The following is a 20,692-nucleotide window of genomic DNA, read 5'->3' as shown; positions in this document are numbered from 1 at the left end:
CCCAGCCCCTCCCCAGACCCTGGTCCTCTAGAAGATAACCAGTTGAATTTTATTTATTTTTAGATTTATTTATTTTATGTGTATGAGTGTTCATGTAGTATGTATACCCCCTGAGTGCCTGGTCCCACGAAGGCCAGAAGAGGGCATCAGATCCTTTGGAACTGGACTTTTGGATGTTTGTGATCTGTCATGTTAATGCTAATTGAACTCAGGTCCTCTTCATGAGCAACTACAGCTTTTGACTATTGAGCCATCTCCAGCTCCCAGACCTTTAAAGAACATATCTGCTGACAGTACAGTTGTTTTGTTTGTTTGTTTGTTTTGTTTTTGTTTTAAGATGTGCCTGCTCCTAATGCTACACTGCTATCTACTGTTTTAATTTTTATTTATTTTTGAGGCAGGTGCCTTGCTATGTTGCGTAGACTGGCCTGGAACTCACTATGTAGACCAGGCTGGGCTCTAACTCAGAGGTCCACCTGACTCAGCCCAAATATCATTTTAAACTAAGAATCTTGGTGCAGGCCTGCAGTCCAAGGTTCTGGGAAGGCGGAGACAGGAGGATGGCCAAGGCTCACAGGGCATGCCTGGACTACAGAATGTGTGGAACTCAGCCCCTGGAAAAGTAAACCATCCATTTCCTAGCCTGGCCACTGCTGCCCCGTTTAATTTCCAGTCAGGGAAGGATATTTGGGCCAGTGACATGGCTCAGGGGATAAAAGCACATGCTGCCAAGCCGAATGCTTGATCCTGGGCCCCACATGGTAGAAGGAGAGAACCAACTCTCACAAGATGTCGTCTGACACAGACAGACAGACAGACAGACAGACAGACAGACAGACAGACAGTAAAAAGCAAAGAAACTCTTCCTTTGAAGTAAATGGAATGGAGACGGAGACCTTAAATTCTGCTCCCTGTGTGGTCTCCAGGACGCCACTGTACACACATTGGCTTCTCACTGAGCCAAGGGGCTTGCAGCTGTGTGGTGCAGCCTGGAAGCTTCCACCCCTCAGCTGTGGTGACCTTTTACTCTGTGTGCTTACCCTGTGAGCATGGTCTCTTCTGTGCGCAGATATCTGAGGTCCTTAAGAGACTGTGGTATTCCTCACCCTTCTGAGAGAATTTCACACAGACAACATAGACACTCAGTTTTTGGACTCAGCTCTCATGAAGTCCCTCTGTGACTTTCCTTAAGATCCCATTAGCCCCAATATTGAGGAAGCTTGCTTAAGAGGGCCTGTGTGAGGCCCAGAGTCTCTGCCAGTCAGTGAGGAAGCTGGCATCAGAGTTGAGGGCCTTCTTCACTACTAGGAGTGGAAGAGACAGACATACAGACTCTGAAAGACACCAATGTCTTCCCAGGTCATTTGCAGACAAGCAATATGAGATGGTTCCTGAGAAAGAGGGAAAGCCAGGGCATAGGTCAGGCAGTCCAGGCCTCCAGGAGTCTCCCTGTTTACCAACCCTGAACTCCCTGCAGACCGACAAGGAACAGCTGACAGCAGAGGCCAAGGAACTGCGCCAGAAGGTCAAGTACCTACAGGATCAGCTGAGCCCACTCACGAGGCAACGAGAGTACCAGGAAAAGGAGATCCAGCGGCTCAATAAGGTGGGCACTAGGACCCCTCCCCCCAGATGGGGGAAGGCTACTGTGAGCTCAGCTACAGGGCCCATTCCTCTGCTGTCACCTCCAGCTGAAGAGATGTGACACCTGGTGAGGGGGCTTAGAGGTACCATTCCTGTCTTCTCTGCCCCCACACACTCTGAGTGACCCAACTCCGGGAGGAGTTTGGACTCACTCCTGCTTCCCATGTGGTCTTTGTACATGTGCCCCCCTCTGAGGCCCCACTATCTCCTGGCAGTGCCTAGCCTACCCAAGCTTGAATGTCACTTGCTCAGCAAAGCCATCCCTGGATCTCTTTTTGATGGCCCCATTCTGTGGTCCTAGGAGAGCAGTAGTTTTTCTCCTTCTTGCAAATAGGCTGTCCCATTTAGGTAACACGCTTCTTGAACGCAGTGCAAGAGACCTGTCACTGGGAGTCCCTGGTGCCTAGGGGCTAAAGTCCAGGTGGTAATGAATGGCCATCCCTGAGATGGTCAGAGCTGTAAAGTGCCATGTGACTGGGGTTGGTGGAAACCAGTGAAGGAATCTCAGGAAATGGGAGCTTTCTGTAGGCAAGAAGGAGAGAATGAGAGGACACTTTTTTGTCTTTTGTTTGTTTGGGTTTCTCTTTTTGAAAAAAAAAAAAAAGATTTATGTATTTTATGTATATGAGTACAGTCTCTGTACAGATGGTTGTGAACTTCCTGTGGTGACTGCTCACTCCGGTTGGCCCCGCTCGCTCTGGCCCAAAGATGTATTCATTATTATAAATAAGTACACTGTGGCTGTTTTCAGACACTCCAGAACAGGGCGTCAGATCTCGTTAAGGATAATTGTGAGTCACCATGTGGTTGCTGGGAATTGAACTCAGAACCTCTCAAATAGCAGACAGTGCTCCTAACCACTGAGCCATCTCTCCAGCCCTTGTTTGAGTTTCATTCTGGTTTTGGTTTTGGTTTTTGAGACGGGGCTTTTCTTGTGTATCCCTGGCTGGCCTGGAACTCATTCTTGTAGACCGGGCTGCTTCTGCCTCCTGAGTGCTGGGATTAAAGGTGGGTGCCACTACCTCCCGGTTCCTCCCCACCCCCCAGCGTTGGCTGTGGCTGGTATATGCAGAGTTGGTTGGTAAAATAAACTAAGTAGAAATTGCAGTTCAGGTTCAAGTGACTAGAGACAAGATGGGTTGCTGAGGCTAAATATCCTGCAGAAGCTGGCAGAGAATACAGCTCCTCTCAGAAAGCTAGGCTTCTTTCTAGATCTTGGGTGTGAGGAGTTGAGCTGGGCCTGTGCAGAGGTCTTTGACATGAAGATCTCGGGCTAGCTGCAGGGTAAGAACACAGCTGGGTTGGAATCCTTGCATTCACTCACTAGCTGTGTGACCTCAGCAGTCAGTCTCCTTTAGTGTTTCTGTTGCTTCAGTAAATCACCATGACCAAAAGCAACTGGGGAGGAAAAGCTTTATTTCAGTTTGTAACTTTCAGGTCCCAGTCCATCACTGAAGGAAGTCAGGGCAGGAACCTGCAGGCAGGAACTGAAGCAGGAGCCATGGAAGAGTCCTGCTTACTTACACACTTGCTCCCCATGGCTAACTCAGCCTTTCTTACACATTCCAGGACTACTAGCTGAGGGGGGTGGCACCACTCTTGGTAAGATGAGCCTCGCCATGTCAGTCACTAAGCAAGAACATGCCTTAAAGGCTTGCCTGTCGGCCAGTTTGGTTGAGACATTTTCTCGATTGAGGTTCCTCTTCTCAAAGTGATTCTGGCTTGTGCCAAGTTGACAAAACAAAAACAAACACAAACCAGGACACTCAGTCATAGTCTCTGGCCCTCAGTTTTCACGTGGATAAAATGGGCGCGAGGTCCTAGCCTTTATCCTGCAGGGTGATGGAGAGACTTCAGTGCAGTGGGCCATTCAGTGCAGCGGTAGCGAGTGAGGCAGGTTAAGGACTGCTGGGTTACAGTAGTGATGGAAAGAGGCTCTCTGTGAGTGCTCTTCAGATGGGTCTGACTTCCAGGGACACCTGCTGATGGTCCTGTCTCTTCTTTCCTGGTTCCAGGCCCTGGAGGAGGCGCTCAGCATCCAGGCCTCTCCATCATCTCCGCCTGCAGCTTTTGGGAGCCCAGAAGGCGTTGGGGGCCATCTGAGGAAGCAGGAACTGGTGACACAGAATGAGTTGCTAAAACAGCAGGTGAGGCCCGAGAACTGATGCATTCCCAGGAGCAACAGACCTTCCGTGTGCCAGTGCTGCTCTCCATTCCCTATGGACATCGTCATTATTGTTGTTGTTATCGTTCTTATTTATACAGTGTTCTGTCTGCATATATGCCTGCAGGCCAGAAGAGGGCACCAGCTCTCATTACAGATGGTTGTGAGCCACCATGTGGTTGCTGGGAATTGAACTCAGGACCTCTAGAAGAACACTATTCTTAACCTCTGAGCCATCTCTCCAGCCCATGTTTGTACTTTATAATTGTAAGCCAGTAATCCCTTTCTCAAAGATTTATTTATTATATGTAAGTACACTGTAGCTGTCTTCAGACACTCCAGAAGAGGGCATCCGATCTTATTACTACAGATGGTTGTGAGCCACCATGTGGTTGCTGGGAGTTGAACTCAGGACCTTCGGAAGAGCAGTCAGTGCTCTTAACCGCTGAGCCAACTCTCCAGCCAATAACCCCTTTCTCAAAGTCCAGAGCATAAGATAAGAGAACACAGAATTGCTCTGGTAAAGTTGGATTTGGGGCTCGAGGTGCCCTACTCCAATCACCAGTGCCCCCAGCTTTCCCCCCACAGTCCAGTGCGAAACATGGATGCAGGGCCTGAGCGTGCAGCCTCTAGCAGACTACCACACCCCTCACATCCCCATCTCCTCCAGGTAAAGATCTTTGAAGAGGACTTCCAGAGGGAACGGAGTGACCGTGAACGCATGAACGAGGAGAAGGAGGAGCTGAAGAAGCTAGTAGAGAAGCTGCAGGCCCAGGTCACCCTGACTAATGCCCAGGTGAGAGCTCCACCCTGGCCTTAGGGGTTAGAGTGTCCTGGGAACCTGCTGGACTCTGTCCAGCTCTACCACTACGGCTCTCTTCTGACCTCTGCCAGTCCCTCATCCTCTGACCTCTGTAGAATGGCGAGGGCTAGGTAAGGAATTCTAGCTCTGACTCGCCATCAGTGTTGATGGGACCTTGGGTATCACTGTGTCATACAGTAGATGGGCCTACGGGGTAAATTAGTAGAGTAGAATGAAAGGGCGCTTTCGGGAACACACATAACATCCCTCCTGACCTGTGTTCTGGCCCCACAGCTAACAGCACAGCTTCTGCTGTGCCCCTCAGTCCCCTTCCTGGAACTTCCCACGCTTGAGTGGTACCCTGGGCCTCAGCCATCTGTCTAGGGTTTACTTTTCATCAATGGTGAGGCCTTCGTGCTACACCTGGCCCTGAACTACCGGTGCCATGAGGTCTCTTTCCCCTCCTCCTCCAGCTCAAAACACTCAAAGAGGAGGAGAAGGCCAAGGAAGCCCTCAAGCAGCAGAAGAGGAAAGCAAAGGTGAGCGGCTGGAGGGGTGGGCAGCATGCACCGTGTCCCCCGACCACCTTCAGGGGGAGGGGGTTGTGCTGGCATTGGGCCAGCGAAGTGCCACCAGAGCATTCCTTGTTAACTGTCATTATCAATTGTATATGACCAGGTCCCAGGTCCTCTGCCTATATCCCGACCCACCTTGCCTTCTGAGAGCTAAGGTTCTGGCTACAGGGCGATGAGGTGGGTGCCACTGGGGGCTGGTAGACCAGAGGCAGATATGAGTCTTTCTTGCAGGCCTCGGGAGAGCGCTACCACATGGAACCCCACCCTGAGCACGTCTGCGGCGCCTATCCCTATGCCTACCCGCCCATGCCAGCCATGGTACCTCACCATGCTTACAAGGACTGGTCCCAGATCCGATACCCTCCACCCCCTGTGCCCATGGAGCACCCGCCCCCACACCCCAACTCTCGCCTCTTCCATCTGGTGAGTCTTGTGTCCCTCCTTCCTGCAGACTCTATCTAGTGAGATGGTAAGAAACTGCTGTCTAGTGGTTTCTGAGACAGGGTGGTTATGGGCCGGGATCTAGGCCTGGCCCTGGGCTGCTCTCCTAGCTGCTCAGTACCACTGGTGTCAGAGGGAGAAGGCCTGGTAGGAATGCAGAGTAGGAAGGACTGCCACCAGGTCTCCAATGGGGTACCATCGGCTGCCAAGTCAGCTCTGACCTTTACCCTGCTTCTCTCCCCTTCCCCTGCCTTCTTTCTTCCTTTCTCTCCATTTTTTCTGCTTTTCCTCCTCTTATTTTGGCTCCTCTCCTTTCCTCATATTTTTCTCTCCCGATAGTTGTTGTCACCTGTCCCTTCTGCAGTCTTTATAATAGCCCCACTTGTGATGTGCCCAGCTCTTCCCTCAGTGGGTACAGGCGCCTCCTGTGTCTTAGACTTTCTCCCATATACACACTTTTAAACATTGGTATAGATAATGTGCTTAGGAGATTAGCTTAAGCTAGATGTAGTGGTTCATGCCTGCAATCCCAGTACAGCTGAGGGAAGATGATTGCGCACAAGTTTGGGGCCAGCCTGAGCAACATAGTGAGATAGTCCAGCCTGGTCTATAGAGTGAGCCTCTTATCTCAAAAAACAAAAGAGAGGAGTAGTCACAACCTCAAAGGCTGCACTTCCCGTGGCCACTCTTCTTAGCTGAATGCGACATGGCCCTTAGGGCTCGGCACTTTGTTTCTGTGCATTTAGGGCTGTTCTGGCTCTGGGGTGCGGCTGTGGATGCTTTCTCCTTTTTCCTTTTTTGTTGTTGTTTTGTCTGTCTGTCTGTCTGTTTTCTGAGACAGTTTTTCTGTATAGCTCTGACTGACCTGAAACTCACTCAGGAGATCAGACTAACCAAAATTCAGAAATCTGCCTGCCTCTGCCTCCAGAGTTCTGGGACCAAAGGCATCCGACACCACGCCTGGCGGTCAATTGTGAATTCTTAAACACCCATCTTGTTGCAGCCGGAGTACACCTGGCGTTCACCCTGTGCAGGGATTCGGAATCAGAGCTCTCAAGTGATGGACCCACCCCCAGACAGGCCTGCAGAGCCAGGTGAGTATGGGTCCCCTTGGTGGGAAGGACTTTTTACCTAACAGCATTGGTCCAGCTTTCAGAAACTGTCTTTTTGTGAGCTTGGTGGCATGGAGGACACCATGAGAGAAAAGATGTTGACTGAAGGGTGAGATGATTGGAAGGAGCAGGCACTGCCATGTTAGTACTGTGCTGGGAACCAGCACTGCCCACACGTGGAAACAGACGTGGTCCTGTCCTAATGAGGGAACAGAAGGGAATTTCAGGACTCACATAGACAGATGGGTTGCACTTGCCCAGAAAAGGAGCAAGTTTCTGTGAGAGGTCAAAGAGCCTGACCTAGAGCAGGGCCAGGGGAGTTTTGAGGAGGTGGTGATACCCAAGCTGAGAAGCCAAAGGGGTGGAGATACTCTCACAGAGAAAAATGAGAGCCACAAAGACCTCGTGTGTTAGCAGCTTTCTGTGTCTGGGACAAAATGCCCGAGGCAATTGGCTTCCAGGATGAAAGATGTGGCTCAAGGTTTCACAGATTTCAGTCACTCGGCCCCATCACTTCAAGCCTATGGCTGTCCGGAGCATCATGGCAGGAGAGCACTGCAGAGGTGACCACCCCTTGATGGCCAGGAAGCAAAACAAGCAAGAGAAGGAGGGACCGGGAGAACCTATATTCTCTGCAGGGCAAACTTGTGATGACACAACTTCCTTTCACTCTGCCCCACCTCCCTGGGGTCCACAGACTGGTGACTAAGGCATTTGGGGACATTCTGCCTCTGGCTCCTAGACACGTTCCATTGCACAGTACAAAGTGCATGTAGGCTATCTCCCCAGAGTCCCCGTGATCATGACTATTCTGAAACTACTTAAAAGTCCAGTCTCAAGGCCCAAGGCAGACTCATCTGGGAGCCCTGCAGAAACCAAAGGAGTCAGGCGTGGTGGCACACTATATTCCCATCACTTGGGTGGTGGAGGAGGCAAGAGGTCAGGGATCCCAGGTCATCCCTTGACTACACAGCAAGTTCAAGGCTAGCCTGGGCTATGACCCTATCTCAAAATACAAGATTCAAAGAGAAGGTTCCATACTTGAGTGTACAGTGTTGGGCCAGACACAGTAAATATCCCTGTTTCAGAAGGGAGAGCGTGGCATAGTCAAGAAGGATCAGACCAGAGTGACACTAAAACCCAGAAGAGCAAACAGGAGTCGTGCAGCTCTGGCCTGGCACCTTGGCTAGCTGTGCTTGCTGCCCGTGGCTCTCTGTGACCCCCGTTCTACACTCCTGGCATCTTTAACTTCCTGGAGTCTCCAGTACAGCGTAGACTTCATCCTCGCAGTTTCGCCTACTGTCCTCTCTGGGGTTGCTCAGTGGGACTTGAACCCTGCCATACACACTCCTGCCTCCAGTCCCCAGGCCTTCCTTTGAAATCTGGGTGGAAGCCATGACCCCATAACACTTGGCGTTATGCATGCCTACCAAGCCACTGTCATGTGGGCAATGCCAACATCTACTGCCAGTTAGAAGCTCTAATGCAGTGGGTCAGGACCTCTGAGTACCTTTGACCTGAACATGGCCAAGAAATCTGGAAGTGGTTCCCCAGGCAGTCCTGCCTGAAGGCACACTGGGCTCTCAGGTCAGGTCAGAGAGCTTTATATTTCTAGGTCTTTTGGCCTGGGACTCTGTGTAATATACCAAGTTGGACTTAAACTTGTGGTGGTCCTCCTGCCTCTCCCTTTCCAGGACTGAAATTATGGATGGGAGTCAGCCCACCTTACTTTGGGTCTTCCTATTGTGAGGGACCCCTCAACACATCTTGTTATCTCTTGACAAAGTTCTTTGCTGCTTTTTTAAAAATTAGTTTTGGTTATGTGTATGTGAATGTGCGCTCTTGTGAGTGCTGGTGCCTGTGGAAGTCAGGTATCAGAGCCCCTTTGAGCAGGGTTACAGGTTACTGAGCCACCTGGCATGTCTGTCTGTCTGTCTGTCTCTCTCTCTGTTGTTTGTTTGTTTGTTTGTTTTTCAAGACAGGGTTTTTCTGTGTAACTCTAGTTGTCCTGGAACTCACTCATGCACTCTGTAAACCAGGCTGCCCCTGAATTCAGAGATCCACCTGCCTCTGTCTCCTGAAAGCTGAGATGAAAGATGTGAGCCAGGGCTGGTGAGATGGCTCAGCGGGTAAGAATACTGACTGCTCTTCTGAAGGACCTGAGTTCAAATCCCAGCAACCACATGGTGGCTCACAACCATCTGTAACTAGATCTGACACCCTCTTCTGGAGCATCTGAAGACAGCTTCAGTGTACTTACATATAATAATAAATCTTTAAAAAAAAAAAAGAAAAGAAAGAAAGAAAGGTGTGAGCCACCCTGCCAGGCCAGAGGCAGTCCTTATGAAGGGAAGCTGAGATTAAAGGCATGTCCTCCCTGGCATAATATGCCTGATGCTTCTTTCCCAGCCTGGCTACAGTAGTTTTAAATTATCTGCACTGCCATCGCTCCCAATCTTAAGAGTAAATCTGGCTAAAGGCAATCAGCAGTAGCCAAGACAGTGCCAGAACACTGTGACCTTGACATTGATGCCACCCACTTGTTACACTCCACCTCACACAGGTCTCAGGCAGTGGACTAAACTGACAGGTTCTTGCTAGAGTGTAACACAGGTGGCCAGTTTCCAGTAGGGTCTCCATGTCTACCCAAGACCTCAGGAGCCTGGCCACACTACAGACACACCAGTCAGTATGGAGCTCTTCTGGAACCTCACTACAATCACTGTTTAGTTTTGTCTGCTGCTTTCTAAGCAGTTCCTGGGACCCTGAATGACAGCACAGACTCCGGCCCTCTGGCAGTACTGCCTTTCATATAGCGTATACAGTAGAGTAGGTCTGTCTACCGGGAAACAAGGAAGAGACGTCTGGAGTCCAGCATCCCCTTCAAGGGTGCTTGCTCAGTGACTTTGATTTACCCCATGGGGCCTTGCCTCCTAACTGTGTAATTGTGAGAGCACTGTGGGCTAGCTGGTGACTAAGCTCTCAAATGTCTCTCTTAGAAAACATTTAATGCCAGGAAGTTGGTGGTGGCACACACTTTTAATCCCAGCACTCAGGAGGCAGAGACAGGTGGATCTCTTAAATTTGAGGCCAGCCTGGTCTACAGAGTGAGTTCCAGGATAGTCAGGGCTACACAGAGAAACCCTGTCTCAGAAAAACAAACAAACAAACAAACAAAATGTTTAAGATCCAAGTCCCAAGTCATGGTGTATTAATAGGCGTGAAGGAAGGTGGCTGCTGCCTTAAGCATCTGAGGGAGCCTGAGATGGAGAGACTGGGGCAAGGCAGGCAAGAGATGGCAGAGGTTTCCACAGTGCAGGGCCTTTGCAGAATGTGGTAGGAGGGCTAGTCTCAATCTTGAGAGTAGTGTAGATTCCTTAGACGTTTTAAAACACAGTAATATGACCAGATTGGAACTTTAGAAAACTCCCTCTGGCCACGGAGTCTGCCATTATGAGATTAAAGGCTCTGGAGCTACAGGCTTGTCAGGAGGCGTGGGCCCTCACTCCCTACAGGAAGCATGAGCCTGAGGGACTCTGGGAATGCCGTCTTGGAAAGTGCATGGGTAGATACAACAGAGAGACAAAGGTCCTCAGAGGACCTTTGAAGCCCTTTGGGGCTGTCTTAGTGAGTGGCAGAGGGTGGCCCGGTAGGCAGGGCTGACACCTTTCCCAGTGCTTTGGGGATTTGGAGACTGATGAACTGAGTTCAAATCCCAGCTCCAGAACATTATAAATCTGGGATTTGGGACAGATTTTTATACGTCTTTGTCCTAGCTCCCTCCTCTTTTATGGGGGTGACAAATGGCCTCCTCCTCGGGACTAGGTACAGATTGCATGGTGAATGTCCTAGACATAGCCTGGTACTCCGTAGCATACAATACCTGCTTCCGCTGGTGGGGAGGCCTGACTTAGCATCCATGAGAGTGTGAGACTGACCAGACCACATGATCTTGAAGCTTTGAAACTTTTGTTTATCTAGAGTCTGCAGACAATGACTGTGATGGGCCCCAGTGAGGCTGCAGTGGGTCATTTCGTTCCACCTTCATCTTTCAGAGCCAGATGACCTCAGATTGCCAAAAGTGTGAAGGCCATGTGCATGTTCTGCGTGACCCAAGCCTTGGCAGAGCAGAGGCTGGGATGGGCAGCTGGCCCACATCCCCAGCCAAGCCTTGAACTGTTTACAAGACTAGGAAGAATCCACCGAGGGGGCCTCCACCAGGTTCTTGTGGATACAACCAGGAGAAGCTCAACACCCTGCCTCTTGCCAAGACAAGGAAGCCTCACCTGGCTTTGACCTGCCATCTGTTGCTGAGGCCACTGGCTTCCATCCTAAGAATGGGGTACAACAGACCCCTTTCTCACAGAACCTCAAAGACTTGGCTCCAGGCTCTCCAGAGACCACACCCAGCTCATGTGCATGTGCCGTTTTTGCTTCAGGCTCAGTAGCAGTACCTGCCCGGAATCCCCTGCTCCTTACCCCTCTGTGAGGAGTTACGGAGAGGGCTTTGTCTCTAGAGCAGAAGAGAACGATGGGATGGCCTGATGTTGGCATGCTCTCCACTGCACCTGTGGCAGCCTCCTGAGAGCCACCAAGTCTGCAGAAGGGCCCCAGACTGAAGATGACTCCGGCCTCCACAGTTAGATGTTTATGGTGCCAGAGGCCTATATTAAGGTAGCTGTCTGTTGCTAGGCAGCCATTTGCACAAATCTTGGACATAAATCCAACTTGAGGATCAATATTTTGTGACTGGCTAATTCTTTTATGCCCTTGTGGCCATGGGGTATTATTTCCCTAGTTCTGGTCCTCCTTCAGATTCCTTTCCTGCACAGCCCTGAGAATACTGCTAGCATCTTAGGGGCACCCAAGCATGGCGGGAAGATCCCAGGCAAAGGACTTGGGTAAGCCTTAGTTGCCATCCTTCAGAAACGACACCCTGTCTCGGCCCGCCATGCCCTGGGGAAGGTGGGTGAGGACGAGCCAATAGGAACTGGGTCACAGACTCTAGAAGCTGAGCAGGGCCGCAGCGTGGACTGCAGAGGTCCACCCTGCGTACCTCCCTTCCTTCCTTCCCCCCTCCCCCCTTGTCTCCAGCTGCAGTCCCCCACCTCGCATGTCAGGAAGCCACCATTGAGAAAATTCCAAGTAGGCTGAACTGCTGCAGAAAGACCTTTACTGGGCAGATGGGGGTGTTGAGATGCCAGTGGACAGGGTGAGAGGATAGCCTGTCCTCCAAAGGCCAGGGGCAGTATCCCTGCCTGGGAGCCTAAGCCTGAATGCACTAAGGGCCGGCACCACAGACGGGCTCAGGGGAGGCCCGCCCACAAGGGCTTCGGGCCCCTCCTTCATGGAGACACCACCCCTGACCTGGGGTACACGTCCATCGCGCTCACAGTTGTCTCGGCTGGTCTCAGGAGCATTGTGGGATGGGCTTGGGGGCTCAGGAGGGTCCTTCAGGAAGGACAAAGGAGGCTGTCGGTGTGTAGTGTGGGTGTGTGGGACATGCTGGCCCCAAGAATGATGTTCTGGTTTGAGCAGGACCATTGGACCTAGAACTTGTGTTTCCTTTGGGCTCATTTGGAACAGAAAGCTGAAAAAAAAATGAGGGTGTTGTGCCAAGCCGTGAACACAGATGGACCATCCCTGGGTTTAGCCATGCACACACTGAGACAATTGTCACGTGTCCACAGTGGTTCAGACACACAGTTGTGCCAGGCTTGTCTTTTATGTAATAAGAAAGAGAATTTGAGGTGGGTGTAGAATGACTGGGAATGTGACTTCCTTCCTGAAGAGCCCCTCCCTAGCCCTTGCATGGTGGGCAGGGGATGGGGGTGGGGCATCAGTTACTTCCCCCTGGCGCTCAGGGCTGCCTGCCGCCTCATGTAGGACAGGATGTCCATCTTGACGTTGCTGACTGTGGTCCGGTGGTACCAGCGCATAACCGGTATGCCATCTGGCCCCACCAGGAACTTCTCAAAGTTCCAGCGGATGTCATGGATCTTCATGGGTTCCCAAAAGAGGCGGCCAGGTGAGCCCAGGAGTTCCGCAGTGGGAGGGCAGGAGTTCTGGAACAGGGGTGAGAATGTGTTAGTCTGACTTGAGGTTGCTCCTGACTTCCCCTCCCTTCCAGGGAGAAAACTGGCACTGAGGGAAGGGCCCAGTTCGGGAACAAGAACATTTGACTTTCCGTCCATCTCTATGCTGTAGACTGGAAGGCTGTAAGCCCCTCAGATGCCCCTGTGGGCCCTGTCTTACATCTACAGTAGGGTGATGGGACTGTGGGTCTGCCAAGCCCTCTCATGGGACTACTAGACCAATGCCAAGACATACCTGTGGGCCAGGGCCTGAGCAGCTAGGGGGAGCTTCCTCCACATTACCCACTCTCACCTTCAGGAAAGTGTAGAACTTCTGCTCTTTCTCCCCATTCACGTCTCCTTTCTCAAAGAGCTGGAAATTAGGCACAAAGCCCCCACCTGGTCGAACATACCTGGGAGGGGGGTACTTAGGTGAGTCCAGAGGAGCCACTCATAGCTCAGAACTAAGATGAGGAGACTGGGGAGGGGCCTGGGAGTCTCCTTTATCAAGCTCAATAGGCCCAGTGTGTGTCTTCCATCTCAGCCCCTCTCTGTACCCACCCCACATGTCTCTCTGTGCTTCATGTGCTGCCCAGCCGGTTGCCCACAGCCTCCTGTTTCCTATCCCCTCCCCCTCATTCCAGTAAACCCCAAACTGAGGTGAGGATGGGGGAGCAGAGTAACTGAGTGGCTGACGTGGAGACAGTCAACCAATGTCTGCAGCCCCCGAGCCTCTGCCCTAGAGAGGCCACGAGAACTCACTTGAGACTGGGGAGGATCTCCGAGTTCTCGCCTGGCTCCTGTTTGCCAAATTGGTTGCAAGGGAAGCCCAGAATGACCAAGCCAAATGGCCCAAGTTCTTCTTGTAGTGCATTCAGTTCTTGACGAGGGAGAGAGGAGAACAATGAAGAACCTGCCTCAACACCCTGCTCCCCATCCACTCTCCAGACCACGGAACCTGTGAGGCCCTAGGAGGGAGGACTTTCCCAGGGTAGCAGAGTCAGTGACAAAGCTGAGACTTAGGTCCTTCCCGCCTCCAGTCTGGGGGCAGTGGAGGTTTGGGAGAAAAGTCAGGAATGTGCTTCTGTATATCAGTAGTCACACCCACTGCCTGGGTCAGTGAGCTGAGGACTCTTGCCCCTGGGCAGGTGGCTGAGGACTTCCTTAGGGTGGCTGGAGGGCAGTATGCAGATCCCTCTCATCTGGGAATTCAGGAGCCCAGGAGAGGCCCTGACCAGCTCTCCAGTTCCCTTGGCACCCCTGGAATTAGAGGCAGCACCATCACCCAGCCCAGGAACTCTCCCGCAGGAGCCAGCCAAGTGGCCTGGGTCTGCTTGGCTCCAAAGTGCTTGCCCCTGGAGCCATCAAGCCTTGTCCTTAGGCTTCTGTTTGCCCTCACCGAGAAGAAAAGACAGAGGATAGCGACATTAAGGAGACATGGCTCCAGTCAGATGCCAGGTTCAGCCATTGCCAGCCTTGTGGTTCTAGTTGTTTGTATGTGCTGAGCCTAGGTGCTCTTTCCTGGATGAATACTGAGTTAAGAGCAGGGCTGAGCTAGTCTGTCTTTAACAGTTGCTTGAGAATGAACTGTTGAGCTGGGCAGTGGTGGCATATGCCTTTGATCTCAGCATTTAGAAGACAAGCGGACCTCCTTGAGTTTGAGGCCAGCTTGGTCTACAGAGCAAGTCTGAGGACAACCACGGCTACACAGAAACCCTGTCATGAAAAAATAAACAACCAAAAAGAATGAACTGTTGGATGTCACCACTTCAGGACCCCATCCCTCTTCCCCATCAATTTCCTCCAGAGCTTCAAGCTAGCGGGACTCTTTTTCTCCAAAGTGGAGCCAAGAGACATGCTCAGACGAGTGGGGGGTGGGGGAAAGGAGCCATTCTCAGAGTGAGCTGCAGCTACCTCTGTCATTTCTTACTCCAGTCAAGGGAAACAAGCAGATACACAGTTAAGGTATCTGAGGTGTCCTAGGGTGAAGAAAGGTAGCTGGGAACTTCCTAGAGTACAGCCAAAGACCACCAGACCTCAGGCTTACGTAATTTTCTCCAGAAAGTATGAAATCCAATGGAGCTGGGATACAAACCTGGGCCTGTCAGACAAGGGCCCTTTCCCCCTTGTACCTCGTAGGATTAAAGTGTGCCCAAAAGACAGTTGGCTCCACATTTAGTAGCAAGTCCTGAGGGAGCTCTTACCAAGGTATTGGTCTGTCAGACCTCAGTAGCTGGCTACGTTGACAAAGAGGATATATTTGCCTGCATACTGCTTAAAAGGAATGTATTCCTCCCCATCGATGGTGAGTGCTCCGTACTCGTAGATGGTACCGCTCATACCGCCATGGCAGTCTGTCTGGAAGAGAAGAAGGTGCAAGAAGGGAGCTGTTAGAGTGGACACATTTAGGACATTTCTGTACCTTCCTGACATGGATGATTGCCAGCAGGGAGAGAGGGACTTACCCAGGACAACAAAAACTGGAACTGGACTAAAACTGAGGTCTCCTAATTCCTCATCTCCTATAACTGAGGTACTTGAGGACCCAGGAAGCACTCAGTATTTGCACTAATCGCTTACTGAGTGCTGTGGAACTCTGAAGTTAGCAGGAACCACTTTCGTATTTCCTAGGCAGTCTGGTTAGGTTGGTCTGAGAGGCACAGTTGGGTGGCTGCTACCGAAGTCCAGACAAATATGAAGAAGCCTGGGCTAAGTGACCAGGAAGGAGACACTGGACAGAAAGAATGTGTCAAGATGTTGGGAATGAGTCAGAGCTGGAGGAAGCAGGGATGCGGGAACACGGTCCCAGAGTATGGAACAGTTTGTCACAAGGCCTCACTGTGACAGCCAGAATGAAGACTCAGTGGGTAGTAACCCATACACCCTCCTGTCTGTCCAGCTGACACACCACAGGCTACCTCCAGGAGAATGAGGGAAGGAGCATAGGGCACAGGGGGGTGTGCCAGAGTACCCAGGTTCCCCTCTAGCCCTGCCACCAGCTCAGTGCTGTCCTGACCATTCCTCCTCCCCAGCCTCCCCATCACACTGGACTCGCTAGTTTTAACTGAAAGAGGAGGAAAGGGATGCACCCCCAACAGGGACAGCAAAACTCCAGGGCTACTCTTGAAGTGGGGGGGGGCCTCAGGGGAAGGGACAATCACCCCCTCTTCCCTCTGGTTCTAGAAAACTTGCTGCCAAAGCAAGGCCTTCAGCCTAACTGGGTGAAGGAGCCATCCAGGCAGCAGGGCAGGTGCCCAGTGGGGTACAGTGGAATGCCTCTCATTGCAGGCCTGACTAGCCAGCCGGGTGAGTCTGGCTGCCTTTGCTGGCTCATCCCTGACAGCTAACAGCTCTCCTGGCTGGGGTGCAAAGTCCCTGCTTTTCCGGGAGTCTAAATACCTGCGAGTGTTGGACTGAATGCTCAGCTGGACAGCCCTGCCCCAGGCTTCTGAAGCCCCAGCTGGGATCACTTCCCCGCTACAAGGCAAACAGCACCAGGCTTGGGGGCACACGTCAGTAATGCCAGCATCAGAGGCTGAAGCAGGAGATGCCGAGATTAGGGCTAGCCTGAGCTACATAGGGATTCCCTGCCTCAACAAGAGCAACATAGTAAAACCAGCGGGATACAGCCCCTGCTACCTCCCTGCATGGCGCTTCACCTTCATACCAAGCTGGATCTCAGATGTGGGAAGATCCCAGAGGTTGGCTGAATAATGGGAAACACCGGTGGGTCCAGCTTCTCTGGATAGTCTTAAGGAAGGGGACATGAGGAGACCCTTGAGTTAGACTCAGTTATCTTTACCAGCTGTGTGGCCCTGACCAAACCATTCGGTCTGAGAGGTTAATTCCACTTGCCTCTCAAAGTGTGTGTGTGTTGCCATTTCGTTTGGCTGTGTGTCTAGCCAGTTACATGTGGAAGCCAAGGAAGAGAATCGTGAGAGCTTCTCTATTACATTATTTCATTACCTTTATTCACTTATTTGGGGGAGGATGTCACAACATGTGGAGATCAAAGGACAACTTGGAAGACTCCGTGCATTCCTACTTGTGGGTTCCAGGACTCAAACTCTGGTCTCGAGCTTGGTTACACGCATCCTCACCCCTGAGCCATGTTGCTGACCCTGTCAGCTTGTGCTCAATGTTTGACTATGCTGACTGACAATGAGCTCCTGAATCTGCCTGTCTCTGCCCAACCACCCCACCATTGTTGGCACGTGTGTGGCCATACCTGGCTTTTTCATAGATGCCGGGGATTTGAACTCAGGTCCTCTTGCTTCCATAACAACAATTTTACTCATCGAATTGTCTTCCCAACATTCAAAATAACTTTGAGAAACTACTGACAGATTAAAACAGGCTTGGGCCAGCAAGACATGGACATTACCTGCAGCAAGGGCCAAAGGCCTGTAAGGGTCATAGTACAGAGAGGCCTTAATTGTGTGCTAGCTGCCCTAAGAAATGAATAATGACAACTGCCATATTTTCTATGAGAGGAGAATAGAGCTCATGCTGGGAGCCCAGGCTAGTATGGGTCGGAGGATGGTCTTGATGAATGAGCCATAGATTATACTCATCAACTGAGTCCCCCCACCTCCGCCTCCCTAGCTTCCTTCCTCTGGGTTCATAGAATCCCAAAGCCCTGTTCCTCCCCCAGGGAGGCCAGAGAAGAGTACCAAAGGGAATGAGGAACAAAAAGGGGGGGGGGAATACACTGAGCCAAGCTTCCTGGATGCCTAAGGCTTAGTACTGGTCCATGACTTCCCCTATTCCATCTTCCTACACCATTGGTGGGATGTTGGGAGCATGACAGGTCTGAGAGGTTGGAGATGGCAGCTGGATCCAGCTGGGCCTCTGGCAGTGTGTAACCATCCCTCCCCCGTCTCAGGATTCCAGCCTGTCAACTGTAAGATTGAGTGGGATTCAGGGCCACTTAAGGCCTTTCAGCCTTGACGTCAGCCTGTGGTCCCATGATGCTCTCTGCCTCGTGCAGTCACCTAGAAACCAGTGGTTACTAGGATGCCACGTCAGCAGCAGCTATAAACTGGACCAGACAGAGGCTTTCCCTGTCGTTGCCCCTCCCTTTGAGCCAAGAGGACATCTTTCAGTGGCTTTATCACACTGGATCTGCACATGTCCCCTCCCTGTTCCCTTGTTCTGAAGTTGGATCGAGGCAAGCGGTTGAGTCCCAGAAGCCAGAGCTGTAACGTGTTAACTTCAAGGACCTGGGAGCCCAGTGGGCAATGCCTGGGCTGTGAGGAGCCAGAAGCTTCAGCTGGTTAGGAGATAAGATCACACCTCACCCTAAGACTTTTCTAGACTGCTCCCTCTCTTCCCTCTGAACTCACCCATCTCTCCCTCATTCCATGGACAGCACAAGGCCAGTGTGCTTTCCTGCAGCCTCCTTAGGACAGGATTCAACCCCCACTCCAAGCAGTTCCCACACTAAAGGCACAGGGCTAGTGCCCCAGTCACCCCGACCCAGCACTCCACACCCTAATCAATCAAAATCAATCTCTCTCTCTCTCTCTCTCTCTCTCTCTCTCTCTCTCTCTCTCTCTCTCTCTCTCTCTCTCAAGATCTTAGAAGGAAGACCCTGAGGATTTTAGAAACTTAAAGCTAGAGCCTACCCGGTTTTATGCCCACGCATGCAGGGGTGCATGGTGTGTATGAGGTTGGGGACCACAGTCTCTCTCTTTGGGTCCATCCGTCTCTACTGCTTTCTGCATTCTCACCCTAGGGAAGAGGAGAGGCCCCCAGAGCCCACCCAGCACAGGCCTGACCAAGAAGATAAGCATGCCGGGGCATCTGCCCTCAGCCTCCCCATTTCGATTCCAGTTCAGGGTACCACAGCTAGACTAGGATGGACGAAGCTCCAGAAGACTTCCTGGCCTGGGTTGGCTTCTCTAGCAGCTACAGTGTCTGCTCCGTGCGTGTGGCAGGCCAGTGAGCTGTGAATAGAGAGGGCAACTGGAGGGTTCCATAGCCTTCCAGCCATCCTCTCCAGCTATGCTCTGCTGATGGAGAAACTGAGGTCCAGAAAGGGATGCGCCCCCAAGTCAAAATTCTTCCTATCACAGATCTCTCTGCCTCCAGCGCCCTGGGATGAGTGAAGAGGCCATCGGCCCGCCCCCTTCCCCAGCAATTTTTTTTCAGGATTGTGGCCACCAGCTGCACTCTGCTTTGGGGGGGGGGGGGAGAAACACCACGCCCTCTCCCAAACCAACTGAGTGAGACAGTCAATCCAAGGTATGTGGATATGGCAACGCGACCCCCGAGAGGACAGTGGAAGAAAATGTATAGACTCGGGAAAGACTACCCTCCAGGGTTCATACTGCCCTCTGAAGCACGCGGGTCTGTGTTGGAAGAGCGCAGAGACCGAGGGTCACAAGTGGGGTTCTCGGTGCCCCTGGGGAAGCAGTGGCTCTCCCAGTCGCGCAGTGGACACCTGGGTGCCATGGACTCCTCTTGAGCCCCGGAGGTTCACTCACCTTGGACTTCTCTTGTCCCCGACCCGGCGGAACAAACCCGGCCAGGAGCAGGGACAGAAGGCAGGATGCCCGGAGGATCCGGGCCATGGCGGGCTGGGGCGCGTCCTGGGGTGGCCACCGTCCGTCTGAGGTGTCCTAAGCGCTCAGCCACATTTCAAGCCCTCCACTGTGGCCAATCCGCAGCCAGGCCGGGGGCTTCCTAGCCAATGGCAACGCAGTTAGGATTTAAAGGGCAAGACATACCCGCCCCTTTTTCCTCCCTCTCCCCAGGCCGGGGCGATGGTGACACAAGCCTAGGAGGAAGAGAAGGGAGTTGGCTGCCTGGGAAGAGCAGGAGATGGGAGCGGCCAGGGTTCTAGACAACACCCAGGACACAGCTTTTTTCCCAAGCTCTGAAAACCTAGGGCCCCGAGGACTTAACACAGAACCCGTTAGTGCAAATAATAAGCAGTGTGTGAGCCAGGTGTAGAGACTCACGCCTGCAATCGCAGAATCCAAAAAGCTGAAGCAGGAGGATTGCGTAGGTTCAGTGCAATCTGCATGCAGCCTTAGCTACAGACTGAGACCCTGCGCCAGCTGGGGAATGTAGCTTGGTGGTACAGCACTTGACCAGCTCGCATGAGGTCATAGGTTTATTCAATCCCCAGCATCAGCAAGCTAGAGGACTCTGTGAATGTGATTTTGAATTCGGCCTTCTCGGTTAGGTTGTGGGTAACAGTTCAGGTGAGTGGGGACCAGAAAACACACACACACACACACACACACACACACCTTTAAAAATTAGCACATAAAAACTATGTGTCTGTCTCTGTGGTCTTAAACTCATTATTTTCCCTCTCTGAGCCTCAGTTTCCCCTGCTATAATGATGGGATTGGTTAATGAGCTCTAAGGTCTCCTAGGCTCTGGCTGAGTGATGTGCTTCTAAGTGGTAGGCCTAGTCCAGGAGTCTCTTGAGTGTACACAACAGGTGTTTAAATATTTGTTGAATCAATCATTATATCATCAGATTTGTTTGTGCTTTCATATAAGGTCAGGCCGGGCATCTCTAGATTGAGGGCTTCCAGGCTTAATCCGGTCTGCAATAGGGGTTTGGTGCTTCCCACCACCGTGGGCTGGAGAGCTGTTAGGAGAGTGTTGAGCCTCTGCCTTCAGACACATTGCGGAAGGGATTCGAAGGCCCCTGACCCCAGTCTTGGTCATGTGAGTCCTAGATTAGGTGACCTTCTAAAAAGTTCCTGACTCAGAGATGCCTTGAGGTGCCATGCACTCACTATGATTCAGGAAGTGAATGTGACCCATGGAATTTGAAATTTTCTGCATTCATAAGGCCTGGCTCCGTGGTGGGGCTGGTGAGACAGCTCGGCAGGTAAAAGCCCTCGCAAGGCTGTGTA

The 20,692-nt window shown here is 51.8% G+C and overlaps 2 protein-coding genes across 5 annotated transcripts in view; one reads left to right on the top strand and one right to left on the bottom strand.

Annotated features, from left to right (window-relative positions):
* The window catches only part of Tnip1 (TNFAIP3 interacting protein 1), a 49,248-nt gene extending 37,771 nt beyond the window's left edge, over positions 1-11,477 (top strand). For 3 of the 4 annotated variants that reach the window (XM_029545870.1, XM_021211966.2, XM_029545871.1), the window contains 7 exons: positions 1,478-1,606; positions 3,660-3,791; positions 4,479-4,604; positions 5,084-5,149; positions 5,417-5,608; positions 6,630-6,720; positions 10,720-11,477. In XM_029545870.1, the coding sequence (XP_029401730.1) occupies positions 1,478-1,606; positions 3,660-3,791; positions 4,479-4,604; positions 5,084-5,149; positions 5,417-5,608; positions 6,630-6,720; positions 10,720-10,754 (771 nt within the window). In that variant the 3' untranslated portion in view covers positions 10,755-11,477. The remainder of the gene's footprint in view (positions 1-1,477; positions 1,607-3,659; positions 3,792-4,478; positions 4,605-5,083; positions 5,150-5,416; positions 5,609-6,629; positions 6,721-10,719) is intronic. The other variant, XM_021211967.2, reaches the window with a different exon arrangement.
* A 417-nt stretch (positions 11,478-11,894) lies between these two features.
* Gpx3 (glutathione peroxidase 3) lies at positions 11,895-19,480 on the bottom strand. The gene is made up of 5 exons (XM_021213019.2): positions 19,301-19,480; positions 15,017-15,170; positions 13,575-13,692; positions 13,126-13,225; positions 11,895-12,803 (listed from the first exon to the last, which is right to left on the bottom strand). The coding sequence occupies exons 1-5, from the start codon at positions 19,385-19,387 to the stop codon at positions 12,582-12,584; spliced, it is 681 nt and encodes a 226-aa protein (XP_021068678.1). The 5' UTR covers positions 19,388-19,480; the 3' UTR covers positions 11,895-12,581.
* Positions 19,481-20,692: the final 1,212 nt, after the last annotated feature.

This window comes from Mus pahari, chromosome 14 (assembly GCF_900095145.1).
Source record: "Mus pahari chromosome 14, PAHARI_EIJ_v1.1, whole genome shotgun sequence".
NCBI lineage: Eukaryota > Metazoa > Chordata > Mammalia > Rodentia > Muridae > Mus > Mus pahari.
The sequence above is the reverse complement of the archived record's forward strand: the minus strand, read 5'-3'. Positions and strand labels throughout refer to the sequence as shown.